A 19,460-nucleotide genomic window follows, 5' to 3' on the forward strand; every position below is an offset into this window, starting at 1 on the left:
CAGTCAGCCCATGAGTTTGGTGCACAGATCAGAAAAGCCCTGCGCGACCTGCTGCAGCTGCTGATCCCCAACCAAACAGAGTTCAAGACCGAGGAGAAGCGGCCAGAGGTCAAGAAAGACCTGTAGTCGGTTACTCCGGAGAAAAGGATGCTAAAGGGAAGGTGTACAAGCGTAAATCTTACACTATGAAGTAAGAAAAGACGGGGTTTATTTTCCCTCATGCATTTGGAGAATTTGATAGCCACACAGAGGATTTTCCAGTGACAGCTCAACGGGGAAACTGATAAAACGGAGGGGATGTTTTTACTAATATGCATCTATATTTGTGTGTGTCTATTATCTGGGTGATAGGTGTGTGAGAAGGAAAAAGGTCCATGGATTAACAAGAAGTGTTACTCAAGTAAATTAAGGTTTATGCGTTTAGTTTTAACAGTCAAACCTTTGGAAAATATGTATTTTTTCTTTTTACATGTTTTGATTATAATAAGAAGGCCAGTACATATTTCAGCACTCAAGGTTAGGGTAGAAATTGCTAAGCACTTCACCTTTTTGCAGGGAGTAATTTTAAATCAATTCAAGTGCATTATGTTTTGACACCACTGTTTGTGCCACTAATTTTCTGTAAAATTTTGTTTCGAAGCGCATGATGCATCTGTCGTCTCGGTGCATTCGCTCAGAGAGGAAGCATGCAGGGTTCTTCAGATTCTACCATCGAAATGCAACATTGCTGTAACGATGACGCCACATATTTTAAAATCTCAGAAGTCTGTGACTTCTCAGTGTTTACTTATAATGTATAAATCTGCTTTCTACAAAAACAACCGGATTGTAATGCTGTGCTGAGAGTACCCGGCTGTCTATACAGGAAACAGCAGTAGGGAAATGACATTGCTCTACTTAATTCAGGTTGGCATTACTCTTTGACTGGTATTATATTCAGTGCCAGCTCACCCAGGTTGTATTCTCTATTTCATGTTTTTAAACACATAAAAAATGTGCATACAAATAATATAGGTCAGTTTATCGTTCACTGGTCAGTAGGATTTTCTGTTATGAACTCCAGTTATTTCACTGCCTCTTTAAATCTGTTTTGTAATTATTATTACCACTGGATTATTAAAGAAGTGTTGTAACAATGCAAGCTATATTTATGAACGTCATGTTTAGGTATTTAGTCTTGAGCAGTGTTGCAGGTCAGATGGTACCGGTGACACAGAATCCTTTTATTCTTCAGTGATTATTGCCTTTTTGGTTTTCAGTTGAGCTTGTCTTGTTGTATTACTATGATCAGCCATTGTATTAATATGATCAGCATTTGTAATGCAATATTATGGGGGAACATAAAGTCATTCTTAAAGAAAAAAACAACAACCCTCAAGTGTTTCCATTTGTTGCCTTAAGAGTACAATTTAGCAATTTAGCCTTTAAGGATGGAGCAGAACCAGCAATATCTTTTTATTCCTTGCGTGTTTCTACCGTGTCAAAACTTGGTGCCTACATTACCCAAAATGCAACTGTACAATTGCATGACATTACATGCATTGCATTGCATTGAGAGCCCTAGAAATTTTGCCGCTCCCTTTAGCACCACAAAAGGGCGCTGGCGTTCTCTTTAATGCTCACAGGCTTGTCAGAAAGAAAAATGTTTATGTATTTATTTTATAAAGGACACAGCACATATACTGCTAAATAATGAGAAATAAGAGTGAACATGGAAGACAACATAACTGTTTTGTTTTAAATTAACCTCGTAAATAATGTACATAAATTATATCTGTGTTAAAGAAATATCACACATACCAACTGCAGGGTATAAAAACTATAGGAGTAATTTACCTTTTATAATAATTTGTATTTGCCAAATGCATCAGAAAGCACTTTCTGTTTATTACTAGTAGAGTACAACTCCCCAGCTCATTCTGGTTTCATTGATCATGATATTACTGGCTGTTTTAACCACTCTGGTCATTATATTTTATTTTCACAGCTAAGGTGTCCATGCAGGTGTCTTCTTTGGCACTGAAGATAATTTCATATTGGCAACTTCATTTAACGCGTCATTGATTTTCTACTTTTATTTTTTTTTGTAAAAGCTTACCATCTGGCTGGACTTGCCACTGAAGCTTGGCCCCTTCATATAGCTGTTGGATCTATGGAAGCAAGGGGAAAAAAACACTTTTAGTCAGTTGCTATAGTAATGGCCCATGTTCACTGGTGGTGATAAGACAACTGCTTGACTACTGTAAGCTGCACCTACATTTTAGAGTAGACAAAACGTTACTTAGTTTAAAATGGCTTCGCTCACAGCAGAGTCACCGAAGTTCAACAAGGAATTTGACTTCATTTCCACCTTCACAATCGTTTTCTCTTTTCTACGGCTACTCAGAAATTATACAGCAAGTATACTTTTGGTTTGTCCTGTTAAATTAACCATGTTATATACTGTTACTTGATAGAATCAGACTAAATGCTCACAATTATAGCTGGAGAAGGGACTTAATGTAGAACAATCTCTGTCAAACCACTTCTTGGCAGAGGACTTCTACACGGCAGTGTCCATCTTTATTTGGCTGAGAGCCCTCCCAGTCTCTGAAGGAACTGTCTCTCTGGTCCGACCATCCCCACTCGTCTCTGAACCAAGCGATCCAGTCCAAGGACAGCGATGGCACATTGCCATTAATCATTTGCTGTAATGGCTGATTATCAATCTGGCTCCTCACACTGGCCAAGTTAATATCATTCCGTCGACAGCGCTCTTGGGCTTGCCTCCATGACTTCTACTCCACCACCGAACTCCTCCTCTGTGAATATATTGCAAAATGAACTGTAGAGATTAAAAGGTTTGAATGGGAATGGGGAAAAACACACAGTGTTGTTATTACTTTTTAAGCCGCTGCACACGCTTAAAGGTGCATTAAAGAGATACTCCAGTTTTTTATTGATGCACAAAACCAGTGGATTTCTTTTAGATAACTATGCTAATAATGAATTGATGATTGTTAAATAATTACTCAACAGGAAAATGATCATAGCATTTAAAGAGATTTTTCTTCTGCAGCTAAATGCATTGACCATAGTAATAAATGCCTCTAATAATTGTCTATAAATGCCTCCATTAGTCGACTAATTGATTCTTCAATCAACAGAAAATGAGTTGGCAACTATTTTGTTTGTCATTATTTAAAGACAAAGTACTATCATTTTTCCGGTTCATATCATAGCTGAATATCTTTGGACTGCTGGTAGGACAAAACGAGACATTTGAAGACGGCAAAAGGGAAAAGGTGATGGGCATATACAGACAAAACTATTAAATGATTGATCGAGAAAATGGTCTGTTGAAAAGAATAATTGATAGTTGCAGCTCTAATGTGTTCTCTAATGTGTTGGCACATTTTCCATGCTAGTCATAGTAATTCAAATTTAAAATATTTAGTTAAAATAAAATTGTTTTTCTTACCTGCTGCACAGATGTTTCCTCGTGAGAGATAAAGTGTACTTCTGCAGGTTGTTACTCTTTCTCTCTCACTCTTCATACGTATTTTGGCTGTTTCCAAAGCACTTCCATAGTTGTGTTTATAGAAATGCTGTATGCATTTGACCATTGCGAGGGAATATTTGCATTTCACAAAAATACCTGTAAGAAGCAAGTGTAGTTTTAATGTAACATCAACATCAACGACTGGCATCAACATTTCGTGTATGACTTGTTTTGGTAATAATAATAATAATAATAATACATTTTATTTATAATGCCCTTTACATTTCAAAAGGAAATCTCAAAGGGTTTTGGTTGCCTATGATGTCACAGACGGACAGATTGATTCCGGTAAAATACCACAAGGTCTGTAATTGTAAGTCAGTGGAAAAAAAACAACCTGCATCCTAGGAACACAGGAAACTGACAGAAATTGTCTTGTTTTTGCCTCCTTTTTCTTCTGTCTCGATTTATCTCCCGCCACCTGTCTTTCTGTCTCTTATTTCAGCTGTGAGGTCAGCAACAAACCCTTCAGTCATTATCCAACCCATCAGACTTCAGCTTATGCCCCTCAAAAGCCGACAATAATTGTCTATATCTTACACACGCGCACGAGCACCCACACGCACACACACGCCACACAAACACCACAAACGCACACACACACACACACACACACACACACACACACACACACACACACACTTTCTATAAAGGTCCGTCTCTCCTCTAGTTGTTACTCTGCTTGCTTTCATCATCAATGAAACACCCTTTTTCTCTTTTGCTGTTCAGGTATGTGCTTTGACTTTTCTTCTGCAGTGGTTTCAGTTTGGGTTTCTTTCTTTTTTAAGGCAAAGTCCTCCATCATTTTTATGGTACTTCATGGCAGTTCTACAAAAACATGCACATCACTGGGTTAATACAATTTTGTTTATGGACTGAACATTTTAAATGACAGTTGTTAGATTAATTTCAAGGCTGTGAAACACTTTGCTCAAGTAAGTTTGTTTTAAAGGTCCCATATTATGCTCATTTTCCAGGTTGTACTTGTATGAAAAAAATCTGATAACCCACTGTAGCTACCTGCCCAGCGCTAAGCGGTAGACAGAATGTCTAAGTGACGTTGAGCCAGATATTTCCTACAACAGTTGAGACCAAAAACAGAGCTAAAAGAAGAGTGGATGTTAGACTTACATTCTGCAAGTGACCAGAAAGATGACACAAAATGAACGGTAATGTTGAGCTGTGTCTACCAGGACGTGTAAATGGCAACTGTTTGCTTATAAGTTCGCCATATTAACTTCAAAAGGTGCTAATATGTCTGTGTTGTGTTCACAGCTTGTTACCGCTGCTGCAGACACAAAAGAAACAGGTATTACACTTGTAACATTTAAACAACCACACATGTATCTATCTATCTATGACAAGTTGTTCTTGGTGCCTGGGCCTCTTTATCCATCTGTCGGTCAGTTTGGCCAGAAACATTTAACAGTGAAACAATGTGATGAATTCCTCTCCCAATCCCTCATCTGCCTTCGGTCCATGTGCCCGGTGTTTATTCAGATTCACATGCTCATGCTCTGAGATCTTGGCTAAAAATTAACAACAAAGGGATCTGAGAGACTTGGGCGGCCTCAGTGCTTGATCTACCATGTTAATTCACTCAAAGGCTGACAGCCGGGGGGGGGCTTCCAATTGTTTGCATTGAAAATGGTGTTTTAAAAATTGGTCTACTGCTGGGGTGTCTACCCAGGAACTAATTTTCCCTCTTTGTTCGGTTTGACTGCAGCTCATTAGACGGTTTTGACTTTGTGAGTGGATAATACTGTATCTCCTCTAACAAGTTCCACTGAAATACATATATAAGCTGCTACATTTATGGTTAGGAATGCTAAAATATTTATGTGGCTCCACAACCATTTCAATATCCCTTACGTTCAGGGAGACTGTGAGTAGATCAAAATTGAATAGAGGATTTGGCTGGTGTTAATTGCAACCAACCGACCAGCTTAATCTCTTTAACCCACATTCTCTCTTGTAAATTAAATTAAACAAGAAGGATTGGCCAGCTGATGGCCCACTCTTATCCTGGGTAACAGGACACTGTGGCCTCTTCTATTCCTAGATCATTAGCTACAAATGGCCTTCCCCTTTATCTTCTTCTTTGAACAAAAAGACCCCTGTATTGAATGTGTAATGCGTCTCCAGTGGCCAAAGTTTGTTCACAATTACATTTTTTCACATTAGGACGCATTGAAGCTCAGCCATCTGGAGGGGCATGGAAACATATTGACTGATTATCTTCTATGAATCTAACTTTTTGTGTGTGCATAGTCAAATATTATGTTTAGACTGTGTAACTTTTGTTGAACAGTGACCACTGTGGCTACAAGTGGCAACTACAAAAAGTCAGTTGCTTTAAAGGTGCCCTGACACACACATTTCATTACTTTATGGTAATGTCTGAAGTTCTACCATGGACTCATTTTTGTAGAAAAAAATGTCTTGGTTACCTTGTTTAAAGCCATTCTAGCGTGGTATAGAAAGCCTACAGGAAGACTCGATTTGTGCCAGTTCTCATTCAAATTCAACAAGCTAAGCTGCTTGACTCTGATTGGCTTACAGCTAGCCAATGAGAGCCTGGCTATCAGCATCCTTTACCCAGCACAACTGTGAGTTCATGAATAGTAATGAGTTTAGGCAAAATGACGTCAGACTGACCAGCGTTTGTAATTGGCCTGATTTCTCTGCTTATTTCTTTTCAGTGACTAGGCAGAGGAGGTAGAGGTTCATTTTCACATTCACAATATAACACAAACACATATGGAACTAACATATTTCAAACAATGCAAATAAAAACGGTTTAAACCTAAAAGGTGTCATTATTGGGTGACCTGACTTAGCGAACATGTTGTGTAACAGTGGCAGAAATAGAGAAGAGACATAAAGTCCAGCAAACAGATCCAGAACTAAAACGTTACGCAGAAATATCTACAGCATCTAAAGTTAATTAACGTTTGCCACAATAAGCTGTAGCACTAAAACTCCTCAGTTTAATGAATGGAATGAAGCAGCATTTCATTGGTCATGAATTAGGCTCTTTGTTTATAAGTGGACAAATGCATTTATTTCCTTTCGAAAGTTACACAGTCCAGTTTAAAGTTTGTCAAAACTTCCTTTTTTAGGGAGTTGATGGTCAACTTCAGTCAACTGTCTATGTCCTGTGTTTGCAGCATAATGTAACATTAGATTTGTTCGCAAATTAGAAGCCAGTTTTATGTTTTTTGAAGATGTACTTGAAGATGAAAAATCATAAATCATCTATAAATGACACCTTTCATATGTTTGGCGAAGGTTTTTGCTGTTGTTATTTATGACAGTGTGATTCGTATATTTATGGTTTTCTCTCCAGTGTCACCATGTCTGATTTAGACGTTCATGGGTGAGTAAATCCATTGCCACCAGTTAAACCTTTCTACATTCATGTGTTAGAATAATGGCGTGTCTGATGTATTCTTTCAATTCTTTTTTATTAAGAGGCCATCAGGAAGGTAAGGACATTCACTTATTTAATTAAGCCGCAGTTTCATTGTTTCTCTCAACTCAATCGTTTCAATTTGTGTCACTCTTTCTTTTCTCTTCTAGAAGAAGATGAGGAGCAGGGAGAGGGAGGTGAGACTTTGATGCTGGGTTGTGTTGATTTAATAGACTGTTTTCTTAGAAATAAAATATTGAGATACAAGCTGTAAAAGCAACCTGTCAGTAAAAGCACAAGACACCCATCAAACTGTAAACATGTATTCACATGGGGTTTTTCTAGGAAGTCTCAATATACTTTATTCAAATTGAAGAGGAAACTTTAAACCTTTCAGTTAAAGTGCTGTTTATCTTTATAGTGAAAGTCACGGTTAGAAAAACCGTGGCCGTGAACTGTAGCTTTTTAAAGTATTCATTTAATTTATGCATCTTTGCCTATTAATTCCTATTCCTATTTCCTCTGTTGCGTTTTCGAATCTAACTGCTGTTTATACAACATGAACTGATTCACTTTTGTCGTTGCTGTTCTGACTGTCCTGTTGAAGAAGAGCGCCCCAAATACAAGTACGCATGTAAATACTAAAAATTAAAATACTTTGTCAGATTGTACCACAAAATGCATTGCAAAGAAGTAAAAATGAGCTGATCGTGTATATTGATGTTGCGTTCATGTTATTTTACAGGCCGCTGGGCACACAGCTTGTTGCCCCTAAAATCCCTGAGGGGGAGAGGGTTGACTTTGATGTATGTTCCTTCAAGGTTGTTGTTAATGGACAATTTACACAATTACAGCACCAACAACTGTGGTTACATAATCCTGATCTGGGTATTCACTGCCCCCCCTGTTAGGATATCCATAGGAAAAGGATGGAGAAAGACCTTCTGGAGCTGCAGACTCTGATCGATGTCCACTTTGAGCAGAGGAAGAAAGAGGAAGAGGAGCTGATTGGACTCAAAGACAGGATTGTAATGCCTTTCCCGTGCTGTCTGTCCCTATCTTCCCTGTGCATTTGTCTGAGAAAGAGTTTTGTCAGGATACACTGACTATTAAGTGATTAAAGCGATTAAAGAGCCCAGCTGACGTGTTACTTTGTGTTGTAGGAGAGCCGCCGAGCAGAAAGAGCTGAGCAGCAGCGTGTGAGGGCTGAAAAAGAGCGTCACAGACAGACACGGATTGCGGTAATTAACGTTTAACATTGTATTACGTATGTTCTTCTAATCCAAAAGAGCACTTTGAGTAAACCTCTGAAGATGACCTCCTCAGGAGGAGAGACAGAGGAAAGAGGACGAAGAGGCGAAGAAGAGGGCCGATGACGAGGCAAAAAAGAAGAAAGTGCTTTCCAACATGGGGGCTCACTTTGGAGGATTCCTGGCCAAGGTCAGACTAATACATTTAAGCGGGTGTGTTACTGTATAACTGTCAGAGTTCATGTGTGTCTGATCCTCCTAGAAAGTGAGTTGTGTTTGTTCTCTGCAGGCAGAGCAGAGGCGAGGCAAAAAACAAACTGCGAGGGAAATCAAGAAGAAGACACTGGCAGAAAGACGCAAGCCACTGGCTGTTGAGGCCCTGAGAGAAGACGACCTGAGGTCAGTTTAAGGCCCATTAAAGACTGATGCTTAAACATTCATTACAGTGTAAACCAGCTCCATGTTGTAGGAATGCCAGCTTGGTAAGCCTGGTGCACACAATTCAAAGCTGCTGCCACAAAAGGTGCATTATTCTGCTGTGTTTTAGAGAGAGAGCCAAGGAGATGTGGGAATGTATCTACCAGCTTGAGTCTGAGAAATTTGACCTGACTGAGAAGACGAGGAGGCAGAAGTATGAGGTAAGCCATTTAGCTGAGAATATACAAAACTGGTATTTTAAAAAAAATGGCTAACTTGTGAGGTCAGAGTATGTTTGTGTTTTCCAGATCAACGTCCTCCTGAACAGAATCCAAAATGCTCAGAAATTGTGAGTAAAAATCTGCAATTGCACAACTTCAACACCCCAAAAACTAAAGCATTGTAGAGAGCTACTTTGCATCCACTATGCAAACATGCCGCGGATGGATGGCAACGGTTGCATACACACAGGAAATGCCAAACTCACAGCTCTTGAATGTCTTTCACCTTCTGCACAGGATGCACACATCTAAGATGTGAACAAGAAGTGATACTCAATCAGTCACACTGGCTGGTCATTTCTGTGCCGACTCTGACTGTTAATAATCAACTGTATATTTTTTTTGTCTCAATGCAGCAAAAAGGTCCATGGTAAGGGGAAGGTTGGAGGACGCTGGAAGTGAACTCACACAAAAGGCACAATGAAACAAGGGGCCGGTTTTCATGTGGCATTTTTAGTGAAATATATCAACTTGCAATAACATCTTGCAATGATAATAATTATTATTATTAAATGCATGTATACGTTTAATGGACAATTTTGTAAAAGTTAATTTCTAGCAGTGTCATTCAAAATGGAAACTAAATTGAATTAATACTAATAAAAATGTAAACATGGAAAAGTTCACAGCTACTACAAACAAAATGGAACTATTATCTAAGGCCACTCAGTTGCTAATTATTGGCTGGGTAACTTCCTTATGAATGAAAAATAAATTATCTCTGTCTGCAATATCATGTTGACTGTTGCATATTGTGAAGGTAAAGCTGCTGACAATGGCAGCAAAGGAAGGGAAGCACCTTTACTTCCTCTGTGGTACGAAAACAGCATGGACGTCATCACTCTTCCCCTCACGCCACGGCTCAAATTCAGCCTCCAGAGCAATGCTCACCACTTTCTTTGCAAAGCATGCTTCTTGCTCTTTGTTCACATCCAAAATGTACCTGCGATACACACACATAGACACACACATCCAACTTAAATGTAAAACTGCAGATAAAGGTATAATTAACGTTTTATCTGTTAACTAGCAGATGGGTGGATATGGAGCAAACACTACAGAATCACATACAGAAAAGCAAATGCATTTGTGTACAACATAGCATGGTTACTGTACTCTTGGTGATTGTACTGTCACCATGGTCGCAAGCTCTGTTACTAGAAAAACCCTCACTTGGCCAACTCCACGACAATCACAGCGTCTGGTGCTGCAATCTGTCTCGTCGTCGGGCCAAACTGGTGCACGCAGCTTTACAGAGAGGGAAACAAAAAGTAGTCAAATCAGTCTGATGGTGAAGGAATCCTATTCCAGGTTAAGGTACTATATTTGTATTATTATTTATTGACTGAAATGATGTATTAGAGCATTAGAGAAAAAAATGTTCTCACCTGGCAGAGAAGTAGATAATGTTGAAGAAGTGGGAGTATTTCTGTTTTTCTGGCAGTTTATAAAGGGAGTCCGTTGGCAGGAAGGTCACAGAGATCCCATTCAGACACATCAAGTCTGCAGAGGATGTGAGAAAATGCAGTGCTAAAACCATCACGTTTCATACACAGATACTGTTTTCTATGTTAGGTTTCAGAAGGATTGGACGTGATCTACAATAAATTGAAAAGCTTAGTTTCCATTGAAACAAGAAATGCAACATGCAGATGAGAGATGCAACATATTCAAATACAATCATGTATCTCAGTCTGAACATTTTCACTTTGAGTTAAACACCTGCACTGCATTGGCAACTAAAGCCACTACAGGCCTGCTAGTGTTAACAGCCATTTACCATTAATGCTGACAGATTTTCCATCAGCCTCTGGGGATGGCTCCTTTGTCTCTGCGTCTGATTGAAAAGTGGTGGGGCAGCCCCGTCTACTGGACAGCGACTGGAACAATTCCTGTACGTTTGCAAAGGAGATGTCCTGGGCTGTCTGTGGATGTGAGGAAAGCAATAAAATGTTCCTCAGTGTATGAACAAGGTTACTGCTACTGTACAAACAAAGCATGTGGAGACATAACTATAATCTAACATGTAATCCATGCTATTACTACTGTGTATTTTACCTTGACATGTTGTCCATTCTGTGTCTTCAGCAGGCTTTTGTCGTCAGTTTCAATGCCAAAGGAGAGGTAAGGACTGGAAACAATGTCTCCCCAGTAACCCCTGACAGCCACTTTGTCCCCTCTCTGTCCAGACAAAGGCAAAACGCCTGGTCTTATTGCAGCATTTTGTAGAAATATTGTGCAGGAAAACAGACAAACACTCACCTGATTGAACACTCTTGAAGAGAGCAAACTTGGATTGGTTATTTGGTAGACACCTTCCCTCCTTTCGAACGCCAAACCCCGTTCCCTCCATTGCGTATAGTGTTGTTTGTTGATGACACCACACTGCACACACATAAAGAGTCTCCATCCTTCAGTGCAATATAGTTTGAAAAAAATATTTCTGAGAGCAAATATAGGAAGCTCACTTTAAATCGACAAACATAGGAAAGCACACATAATATTGAAATACCCCTTTCTCGTGCAGTTTCATTGTAAGGTCCCAGTCAAAGCAGCTCCTCTTGGAGTCGTAGCGTGTTCCAAGGTGCTGCCTGACCCGATAATCCCAGGCTTTGGACATTAAGATAGGGGCAGAGCACTTAGATGAAGATGTTGAAGGCTCAGGCTGGATCCACAACTTGAATATCCTGGCCAGTTCATCTCGCTCCTTAAACTGTTGAAATATTCATCGTATGGAAGTTCACATGTGTTTGAATGAGCAGGCCTCAATTCCTGATTTCAGAAAAAAAATATCTATCATAAGGTCTTAAAGAAACACAGAAGATGGGCTTGTTTTACAAATGATCTTACCCTGAGAAGACTTGTGTTCAGACAGGGGTGTGTGGCCGTCTCCAGTGTGTCAGTAACCGACAGAGAGAGCTGTGATGCTGCACGTCTCAGTGTCTGTTCTGTCTGACTGCGGATCTCACCGTTCCCAAACACCTCCAAGAAAACCTCTGTCTTCTCTAAAAAAAAAAATGTTGCAAAATAACTTAAATGTTTAGGACACATATCTGTATCAGAATTATTACTGAACATTTCTGAAGCTAATCATGTAACAGCATGTATTATTCCAACCATTATTTCCCATGCATTCCTTTGGCATCAGTGCCAGGTAGAGGAGCAGCAGCTGTCGAGCCACCACCTCCATGCTGTTTTCTATCACCCACACCTGCAGTAGAGCAGAGAGAAGGTGTTTGCAGCTCACAGTAGAACATAACAATTTGTTCTCAGGGGGTCACATAGCAGTTTAGGAGAGAGGCTCACATGAAGGATGTCGTGGTCCCGCAAACCAGAAATGGTTTTCAAAATATGTCGTGGATCTCCACTGCCAACCAGTAAAACATTGACCTCCCCTTCAAGTCTCACAGGGCCTGGGCACAGAGAGAGAGAGAGAGAGAGAATATAACACACCATAATTCAAGGGTGATAGTTTTTCAGTACAAACAAAAAATGTGTCTTTGGCATTTGTAGTCTTCTTTATTCCAATATTTAACTGATAAATTAATAATAATTTTGCCATTTGTAGATTATTTAGGCAGTGATCATCTACAGCTGTTTCTGTTTATGAATCATTTATCATTGGCAGAATTTAGCTTCTATTCTTAATTGAAAAATAAGCGTTTAACTGTATATATCTCCTGTGCTATTTAAATACTATAGACAAAATAACAAATACTCTATTCAGTGCAATAACCTCACAGTAAATACCATTACATTATTACAGTCCGAGTTAAAAGTTTTAAGTAAGAAGTTATGGTGTAGTTTGAGGCCACTATTGATGCAGTTTTATATTTGATGGTTTCAGTGTTCATAATTGTCTAGTTTTGTGTAGGCTACATTGCTGAATTAATTAAAACTCATGTTATTTTCCACTTCTTTTTTTGTAATTAAGGGTATCGGACTGGGGGTGAAAAGGGGATTTAGTACCCGGCCTCATGTGAGGAGGGCCCAGATAGATGCTATCAGGGACCCATAGAGAATGCCTTTGTACAAGGCCCAGAATTATGTGCTACACCACTGCTATCAGGATGACATAAAATCCGTAGCAATATCACACTATATACTATAATACTCCTTTTCAAGTATTTAACAAAATGTACTTAGGACTACGTATGCTAAAAGTACAATACAAACAGTAACAAATTGTACTTTAAGTGTCTAAGTGATAGTATCGTTGTGCCGAATATTCCGTGTAGTGTTGTTTTTATATTATAGGATTATAATGCATGCATTAACATAATTTTTATGTGACGCATTTAGAAGGTCCACGCATCCACGTGCAGCTAAGCTCTCACCTGTACTCAGCAGGTCGCGTGCGGGGCTTAAGCCCCACCAGGTGATGCAGCCAGCGCCCTCAGATGCCCGTCCGGCACTCATCCTGTAGCAAGCTAGTAAGCTAGCTAATGTGACCGAAAGAAGAAAGACAAACCAAGCCTGACTGTAAGTGGTTGACATCATGACTCAACTAAAGTTAGAGGTAATGTTAATGTTTTAACCGAGTCTCAGTTGGCATTGGCACAGTCTAAATGTTAGCACGGACGTTAACGCTAACGCCAGCTAGGTTAGCTAGCTATCAGTAACTTTACTCGGTAAAAAAGAAAATACATTGTTAGCTTATTAATAAAGCTGTTATCCATTAACACAAACCCGTCGCTGAATATAGCTAGCTGATGAATGGTCATAGACAGCGAAACAAAAATGTGAACAAAACTCACTTGCCAAGCTGTAGTTTAGTTTGCAGCTAACGCTAACCGTTGGATCAGAAAGTTTGGGTTCTGTTGCTAGGCAACAGCTTCTCAATGGAGAGGACAGACGCCATCTCCCGGTGGCTTAGATTGATACTCCTGTCTAGAGATTTCAAGTCCAAAAGACTATTATGGTAAACAATGATGGGTAATTTCAATAATCTATAATACGCTTATGTATGTAATATTATTCTAGAGTTATTTCTACAAATCTTAAATGTATTATTTGATTACTTTTATGGTAAGAACATAAACTAATGCTAATTTAAATAAAGGTAGTAGAGTAAGAGAAACATTGATGTGAAACCATTGTGGGTTTATTTTCATTTGAAAAAATCCAGAGCATTACAACAAGGGGTTTTCAGGAATCTGTTGCACCACATGACAACAAAAAGAGCAAAAAAGGCCCCAGTGTACATGCCATGAGAAGTAGAAGCTCTACCCCCATGTCTCCAGAGTACCTTTTCAGAACAGTGTAACTCTGAAATCCTTTCTTTATGTATCCAAATTTTACTAAACTAGCATACACAAAAGACGCACATTTACAAATATACAACACAATATATAACACAAATTAAACACACACACACACAAAAAACGTACTAAAGTATCTTAAAAGATACAAAATGAGAAACAAAATATGCAAATTGACAAAACATCAGGATTAACAATAAGTATTGTTTTCTTGTATATCAGCAGTATGTCAAACTAAAACAAGGTGCGACTCTAACGAGGTTTTGCTTTGACTGCTGCATCGACTTCTTCTTCTGGCAGGAGGGTGTGCCACTGGGCTACTGGACGTCTGGGATTGGCAAGCATTTCTGACCAGTGGCGCAGGCCAACTCCTGTAGCTCCATAGCCCATAAATGTTTTTCCAATGGGGTCATTGCTCCCAAGTTTATCATAGTCAAACACTGTGAGGACGACCTGCACTTTCTGAAAAGCAAAAAAGTAAGATGCATTATCAAATAGTTCCCCATACCACCACTAAGTGGCTGTTAAGTTTCAAATTGATATTAAACAACGCATACCTGTATCTGCTCAAAGGGGACATCAAAGCTGAAACTCTCATTAAAGTAAGGATTGAGCGTGTTTTTCTTGACGGTCGTCTTTTTCTTTTTAATCCGTTTCCCATTTTGCTGCAGAACAATCTTCACATACGGATCTAATGGAAAAAGAAAAGATGGCAATCTAGTTGTGTTTTGTTGGGCTATTTTATTTCCTCATTGGAGTGAAGTTTGTGAAAGTAAAGTTTTATGGAGAGGTAATACGGGGCAGTATGCCTAATTACCTGATAAGCCACCAACATCCATTTTTTTCAGATTCTTTGCCTCCATGATGTTCACTGTCAGTTTTCCAGCAGTGGGTACGTACCGTAAAGAAACGCAAATATCACCCAGTTTTTCTTGCTGAAAAGAACAATTATGGATCACCAGCAAGTAAGTTTTTTTAAATCTGCTGATAATCATAATTTCTTCATTTTTAGAAGCAAGACAGAGTATATGTACATAAATACACGCAATATAACAAACAATAACACATAATATCATACCTCTTCCTTCTCACCACTCTCCACGTCTCTCCACTGTTGCAATGGCTGGCCCAAATCAACGCTGTTCATGGGAATCTTTATCTCGCCGATCATATCATGCTTGGAGAAACGATCAAAGTCAAAAACCTGCAGCACCAAAGTCTTTCCGCCCAACTCTGCATACGGGATCTAGAAAGAGAGGTTATTAAAACATTTGGACATATAATAGGGAAAGGTAAACAATTTTGTTTACATGTTAAAAAATGTACATATCTATACAACAATCAAGAACATGAAGGGATCAGAGACAAATAAGAACATACTGCTTTAATATTTTTGGGGAGGGATACCTTGAGAGACGTCACTCAGGGAACAAAAGACTAAGATGAGGGGAGGTAGAGATATACGTAGGCCAAATGTTGGCGTCACAAGGGCTAAAAAGGGACATGTCATCAATGACCTGGAACACCAACACAAGTTGAGGCAGACGCATAAAGACAAGAGAAGGAACTAACGAAACACAAACAACGACATCTAGTTAAGGAAGGCATGAAGTCAGGCACATGGTACCTTGAAGATAAAAGTCTCGTTGAAAACGGGGCATAAATTCTTGCGTTGAACTTTGGTCTCGTATTTCTTCTTTTTGTCTGGCAACAAAAATACTTTAACATAAGGGTCTGAGGTCCCCCCCATGTCCATAGCAGCAAGGTCCTGAGCCTGAAGGATGCCCACTATAAGCTTCAGAGGAAAGACAAGTGTCAGAATGATCAATGGTCAGGAATAGAGCATCAATATTCCTTCCTGATAGTTATTTGTTGAGTCCCTACATGTTAATCATCATCATGAATGCCTTTGATGAAACTGACAATGGTTGTGTTTTCACACAGAGCCTACCTGGGCATCTGTGAAGTTGTAGTCCAATGAGAACTCCAGTTTACCCAACTTTTCCTGTTCTTTCTCCTCTTCCTCTCCTTCCTTCTTCACCTCCCCTTCCTGCCATTTAAAAATATCAGTGCATTGGATATTCATCATCATCATCATCATCAAGCTCTATTTTAGGTAAGATTATACAACATTGTGTTAACTGGAAATCACGCACCTTCTCTCCAGCCTCTCCTTCACCTTCCTTTTCCTTTTTGCGGCGACCCGTCTTCCTCTCCCTCACTTTCTTTGGCTTTTTCTTTTTCCCGCAGCATTTCTTGAAAAGACAGAAGATGAGGCATGCCACCAAAACCAGAACCACCACAACAATGGCTGCCACTGCCCACATGGGAACTGCAAAATAAAAGAAGGTGAATTCACTTATCAGTATTTCTTGTATGCAAAATGGGAGTATGCTTATGACGGCGAAAGGAGTGGATGTTGGATCCCCTCCTCCGTTACTTTTACAACAGTAACATGAAAAATCTCGACCGCCAAACAACAACAAAAAACACCACAAAACAAACAAAAACATACTTTTGAATCTGATCTTTCAATAGACTTCTAAACACTACCCTCTCTATTGAAGGCTTTGTAAAAGTTTTACAAATCAGGATCTTCAAGAGGATGTAAAAAGTTAACATTAGTTTACTTCTATAATCTAAATCAGTTCAACATAAACTGCTTTTCTAGAGCTTGGAAACAGAACAATGTAACGCTTCACATAATTCAAATGAAATAGGATACTATGGAAATAAAATCTGAATATAATAGCATTTTTACAGCACTTGTTAATCTAGGGACGGTTCACGGAGCATGCATGTGTGCCGTCAGCTATACCCTTCTCCACAATCAGATAATAAGACACTGTAATCTGGGATTGGCCCTGCACAGTACAACAACAGACCCCAGCAGCACAGTTCATCATTAAGTGCTTTACTCAAACCACCTCAGCAGTAGTAGTTGGTTAACAGGGAAAAACAACTCTGATGCACGTTTTCACACTTTTCATGGGCAGGAATGTTGAAAATAGTAGATGTACCAAAAACAAGCACATAGTTCTTTAAAATTCCTTATACATCAAAAACACTTATTATTTCATGAACTTTTAAGAAAGCTTGACCACAGTGGTCAACGGAATATTTAATAATATTTATAGATCATGTCAATTATGTAATATCAAATATACCCGTTATTCTAACAAAATTGAAATTCTAAAACAAAAGTGGCTTACTTGGCAGATGACCAAGTTCATTCATGAACTTGTCCTTCATGTGGTTGTAGTCATGGCCGGGATGATGTTCTGTATTGGAGTGCTCATGGTGTTCTGTATGGGAGTGCTCATGGTGTTCTGTATGGGAGTGCTCATGGTGAACTGGCTCTGTTGCTTCCTCCGGTTCTGGTTCAGACGGCTCCGCGGCCCTCCGGGCCCGAACCCCATTACTGGCCAACCTCATGTCAGCTGTCAGAACAGCAAAGCAATGCAGTTCATGTTGGTTTAGGTTTTCTATGATGCTGGCTCCGACAGTGAGAGATAACACAACTGCGTATGTGCGCTGTGTAATCCCTATGTCCATGCGTTGCAGTACAGTTCAAAGCCATCTAAGCCAGATGCTCAACATGGCTGACCCTAATCCCTCTGTTACTCTTGTTCTCTCTGCCATCTCCCCCATCCCATACCCCACGCTTTCACATTTGTTGCATTCTCTTTTTTTTCTCGTCGTAACTGCGGTCCACAAACTTTGAATAACTACTTTTTAATAGATGGCGATGCCGACTGGAATTTAAATATTATTGGCATCTAGTCACATGTATAAGTTACTCTTCACAGCTATGTAGTAGGGGGATGGTTTTATTCAGTCATATTCATTTAGGAAATTATAGGCAAATAATTTCCATCAAAACAACCAGTCAATAGGTTAGCCAGTCCTTTAAGTGGGTATATTCAAAACCAAATCTAATTTTATCATAATTTAAAAAACAGAATAAAATTCTAGCCTTTTCTCATTCATTCAAATTTTTTGCAACGTAGTCCTCTTAATCATAACAGAAATACTTGAAATAGTATGCATATTTCTTACCCGTTTCCTTTACTTTCCTCTGTGCCGACAGAGCTTTTGGAGCAACTTTTAGGTCAAAGTTTATTTCTTCCTGCTTCTCCTTTGGCCCGTTGTAGTCTTCACACAACCTCGGTTCTTTCTGTATGCTGCGGACTCTGACTGGCAGGCTGCCTGCAACCCTTTCTATCAAAGCTAAAGCACTGGCAAATCACTAGAGCAGCGTTTTAATCCCTGCACCCCTCCTCCCGATATTAGAATGCTGACAACACATCTGTTGCTGTGCGTCTCTGAATTAAGATGCATAAAGAGCAACAGTCATCTTTTAATATAATATTCCACTGTTAAACATTGAGTAATTTAATGTTTCTCCTTGAGTAGGAAAAGTGTCTGTCATTAGACAAACACATAGCAGTGGTGGTCTTGTTTATGCATTGAAGAGATTGCAGAGCATCCAGTCCTTAACTAATCCCCTCAGCATAGCTGTCCTCACAGTCAGTCAATCTACCAACAACTTTTCACTGAGAGTAAATATTCCATCCTCCCCATCCATTGGCCTACCATTTACTGTACAAAACACACACCCGTATTTAGAGCACTGGAAACTAATCCCTGGGCATGCTGCCACGCATTTGCACAGCTACATCTGGAGATCTCTGTGGCTTCAAGCCGACATGCAACATCCTCCATAGGATAAACAAATTGCATGTGAAATCAAATAGGAAAAAAGACTAACACAGCAAAATAAAAATGTAATATTGTTATTGTGGGGCTGTTGTATTTAGTTGCAAGTCTAGTCCTCTCTTAGCAAGTTCAGCTAACAAGCCCTTTTCCCCCCCTGAGGGAAGTATACTAAGACTAGATACAATTTTATTTATAACCCGTTTTATAAATATTACCCTTTCTTGATCAAAATCAAGAATTGATCCAATCTTTTATCCCACAACTGTAAAATAGGCTTATCTTGGTGTTGCAGGCAGCACTGTATTTCTAGATTGCAACTGAAAACAGTTACGCCTAGCTGTGATGCACGCGGTTGACATACTCCTACAACTGAACTTTGCTGAAACATGTAATTTACAAAGAAGCAGTATAGTCATTTTTAACCACAAACTGTAGGTTAGCCTAATGTTAGACATTAAGCTCCCACCTAACAGTGACTAAGCAAAGTCCACTGTTATGTTTTTCAGGGTAAGATATGATATTACAAAAAGTACAGAAAGTGCATTTAGACTGCATGACAGATCAGATGGGGGAAAGAAA

The 19,460-nt window shown here is 39.3% G+C and overlaps 4 protein-coding genes across 14 annotated transcripts in view; 2 read left to right on the forward strand and 2 right to left on the reverse strand.

Annotated features, from left to right (window-relative positions):
- Positions 1-1,365, forward strand: part of LOC116671246 (carnitine O-palmitoyltransferase 1, liver isoform) — a 14,888-nt gene extending 13,523 nt beyond the window's left edge. For all 3 annotated transcript variants that reach the window (XM_032502336.1, XM_032502335.1, XM_032502337.1), the window contains exon 19: positions 4-1,365. In XM_032502336.1, the coding sequence (XP_032358227.1) occupies positions 4-126 (123 nt within the window). In that variant the 3' untranslated portion in view covers positions 127-1,365. The remainder of the gene's footprint in view (positions 1-3) is intronic.
- Positions 1,366-4,163: 2,798 nt separating this feature from the next.
- LOC116671254 (troponin T, slow skeletal muscle) lies at positions 4,164-9,632 on the forward strand. 6 transcript variants are annotated; one of them, XM_032502363.1, is made up of 13 exons: positions 4,164-4,270; positions 6,891-6,920; positions 7,016-7,029; positions 7,124-7,150; positions 7,564-7,579; positions 7,699-7,774; positions 7,865-7,981; positions 8,117-8,194; positions 8,280-8,393; positions 8,493-8,602; positions 8,751-8,841; positions 8,929-8,969; positions 9,258-9,632. In XM_032502363.1, the coding sequence occupies exons 1-13, from the start codon at positions 4,239-4,241 to the stop codon at positions 9,301-9,303; spliced, it is 792 nt and encodes a 263-aa protein (XP_032358254.1). In that variant the 5' UTR covers positions 4,164-4,238; the 3' UTR covers positions 9,304-9,632. The 6 variants fall into 6 exon arrangements, with proteins under 6 accessions (XP_032358254.1, XP_032358255.1, XP_032358256.1 ...); XM_032502364.1 differs by having other exon boundaries at positions 7,127-7,150; positions 7,561-7,579; XM_032502365.1 differs by having other exon boundaries at positions 7,127-7,150.
- Positions 9,589-13,811, reverse strand: dnaaf3l (dynein axonemal assembly factor 3 like). 3 transcript variants are annotated; one of them, XM_032502355.1, is made up of 12 exons: positions 13,659-13,811; positions 13,239-13,343; positions 12,208-12,314; positions 12,019-12,112; positions 11,752-11,906; positions 11,414-11,614; positions 11,164-11,286; positions 10,960-11,082; positions 10,682-10,826; positions 10,290-10,404; positions 10,075-10,149; positions 9,589-9,844 (listed from the first exon to the last, which is right to left on the reverse strand). In XM_032502355.1, exons 2-12 carry the CDS (start codon positions 13,318-13,320, stop codon positions 9,703-9,705), a joined length of 1,362 nt encoding a protein of 453 aa, XP_032358246.1. In that variant the 5' UTR covers positions 13,321-13,343; positions 13,659-13,811; the 3' UTR covers positions 9,589-9,702. The 3 variants fall into 3 exon arrangements, with proteins under 3 accessions (XP_032358246.1, XP_032358247.1, XP_032358245.1); XM_032502356.1 differs by having other exon boundaries at positions 13,239-13,331; positions 13,659-13,755; XM_032502354.1 differs by lacking the exon at positions 13,659-13,811 and having other exon boundaries at positions 13,239-13,641.
- A 172-nt stretch (positions 13,812-13,983) lies between these two features.
- On the reverse strand, positions 13,984-18,472 carry syt5b (synaptotagmin Vb). Of its 2 annotated transcripts, none has more exons than XM_032502359.1 (9): positions 18,222-18,472; positions 17,375-17,602; positions 16,319-16,494; positions 16,114-16,212; positions 15,790-15,957; positions 15,241-15,408; positions 14,980-15,097; positions 14,720-14,853; positions 13,984-14,624 (listed from the first exon to the last, which is right to left on the reverse strand). In XM_032502359.1, exons 2-9 carry the CDS (start codon positions 17,595-17,597, stop codon positions 14,415-14,417), a joined length of 1,296 nt encoding a protein of 431 aa, XP_032358250.1. In that variant the 5' UTR covers positions 17,598-17,602; positions 18,222-18,472; the 3' UTR covers positions 13,984-14,414. The 2 variants fall into 2 exon arrangements, with proteins under 2 accessions (XP_032358250.1, XP_032358249.1); XM_032502358.1 differs by having other exon boundaries at positions 17,375-17,606; positions 18,218-18,407.
- Between the last annotated feature and the right edge of the window lie 988 nt (positions 18,473-19,460).

The sequence above is a fragment of the Etheostoma spectabile genome, chromosome 21 (assembly GCF_008692095.1).
Source record: "Etheostoma spectabile isolate EspeVRDwgs_2016 chromosome 21, UIUC_Espe_1.0, whole genome shotgun sequence".
Classification (NCBI taxonomy): Eukaryota; Metazoa; Chordata; class Actinopteri; order Perciformes; family Percidae; genus Etheostoma; species Etheostoma spectabile.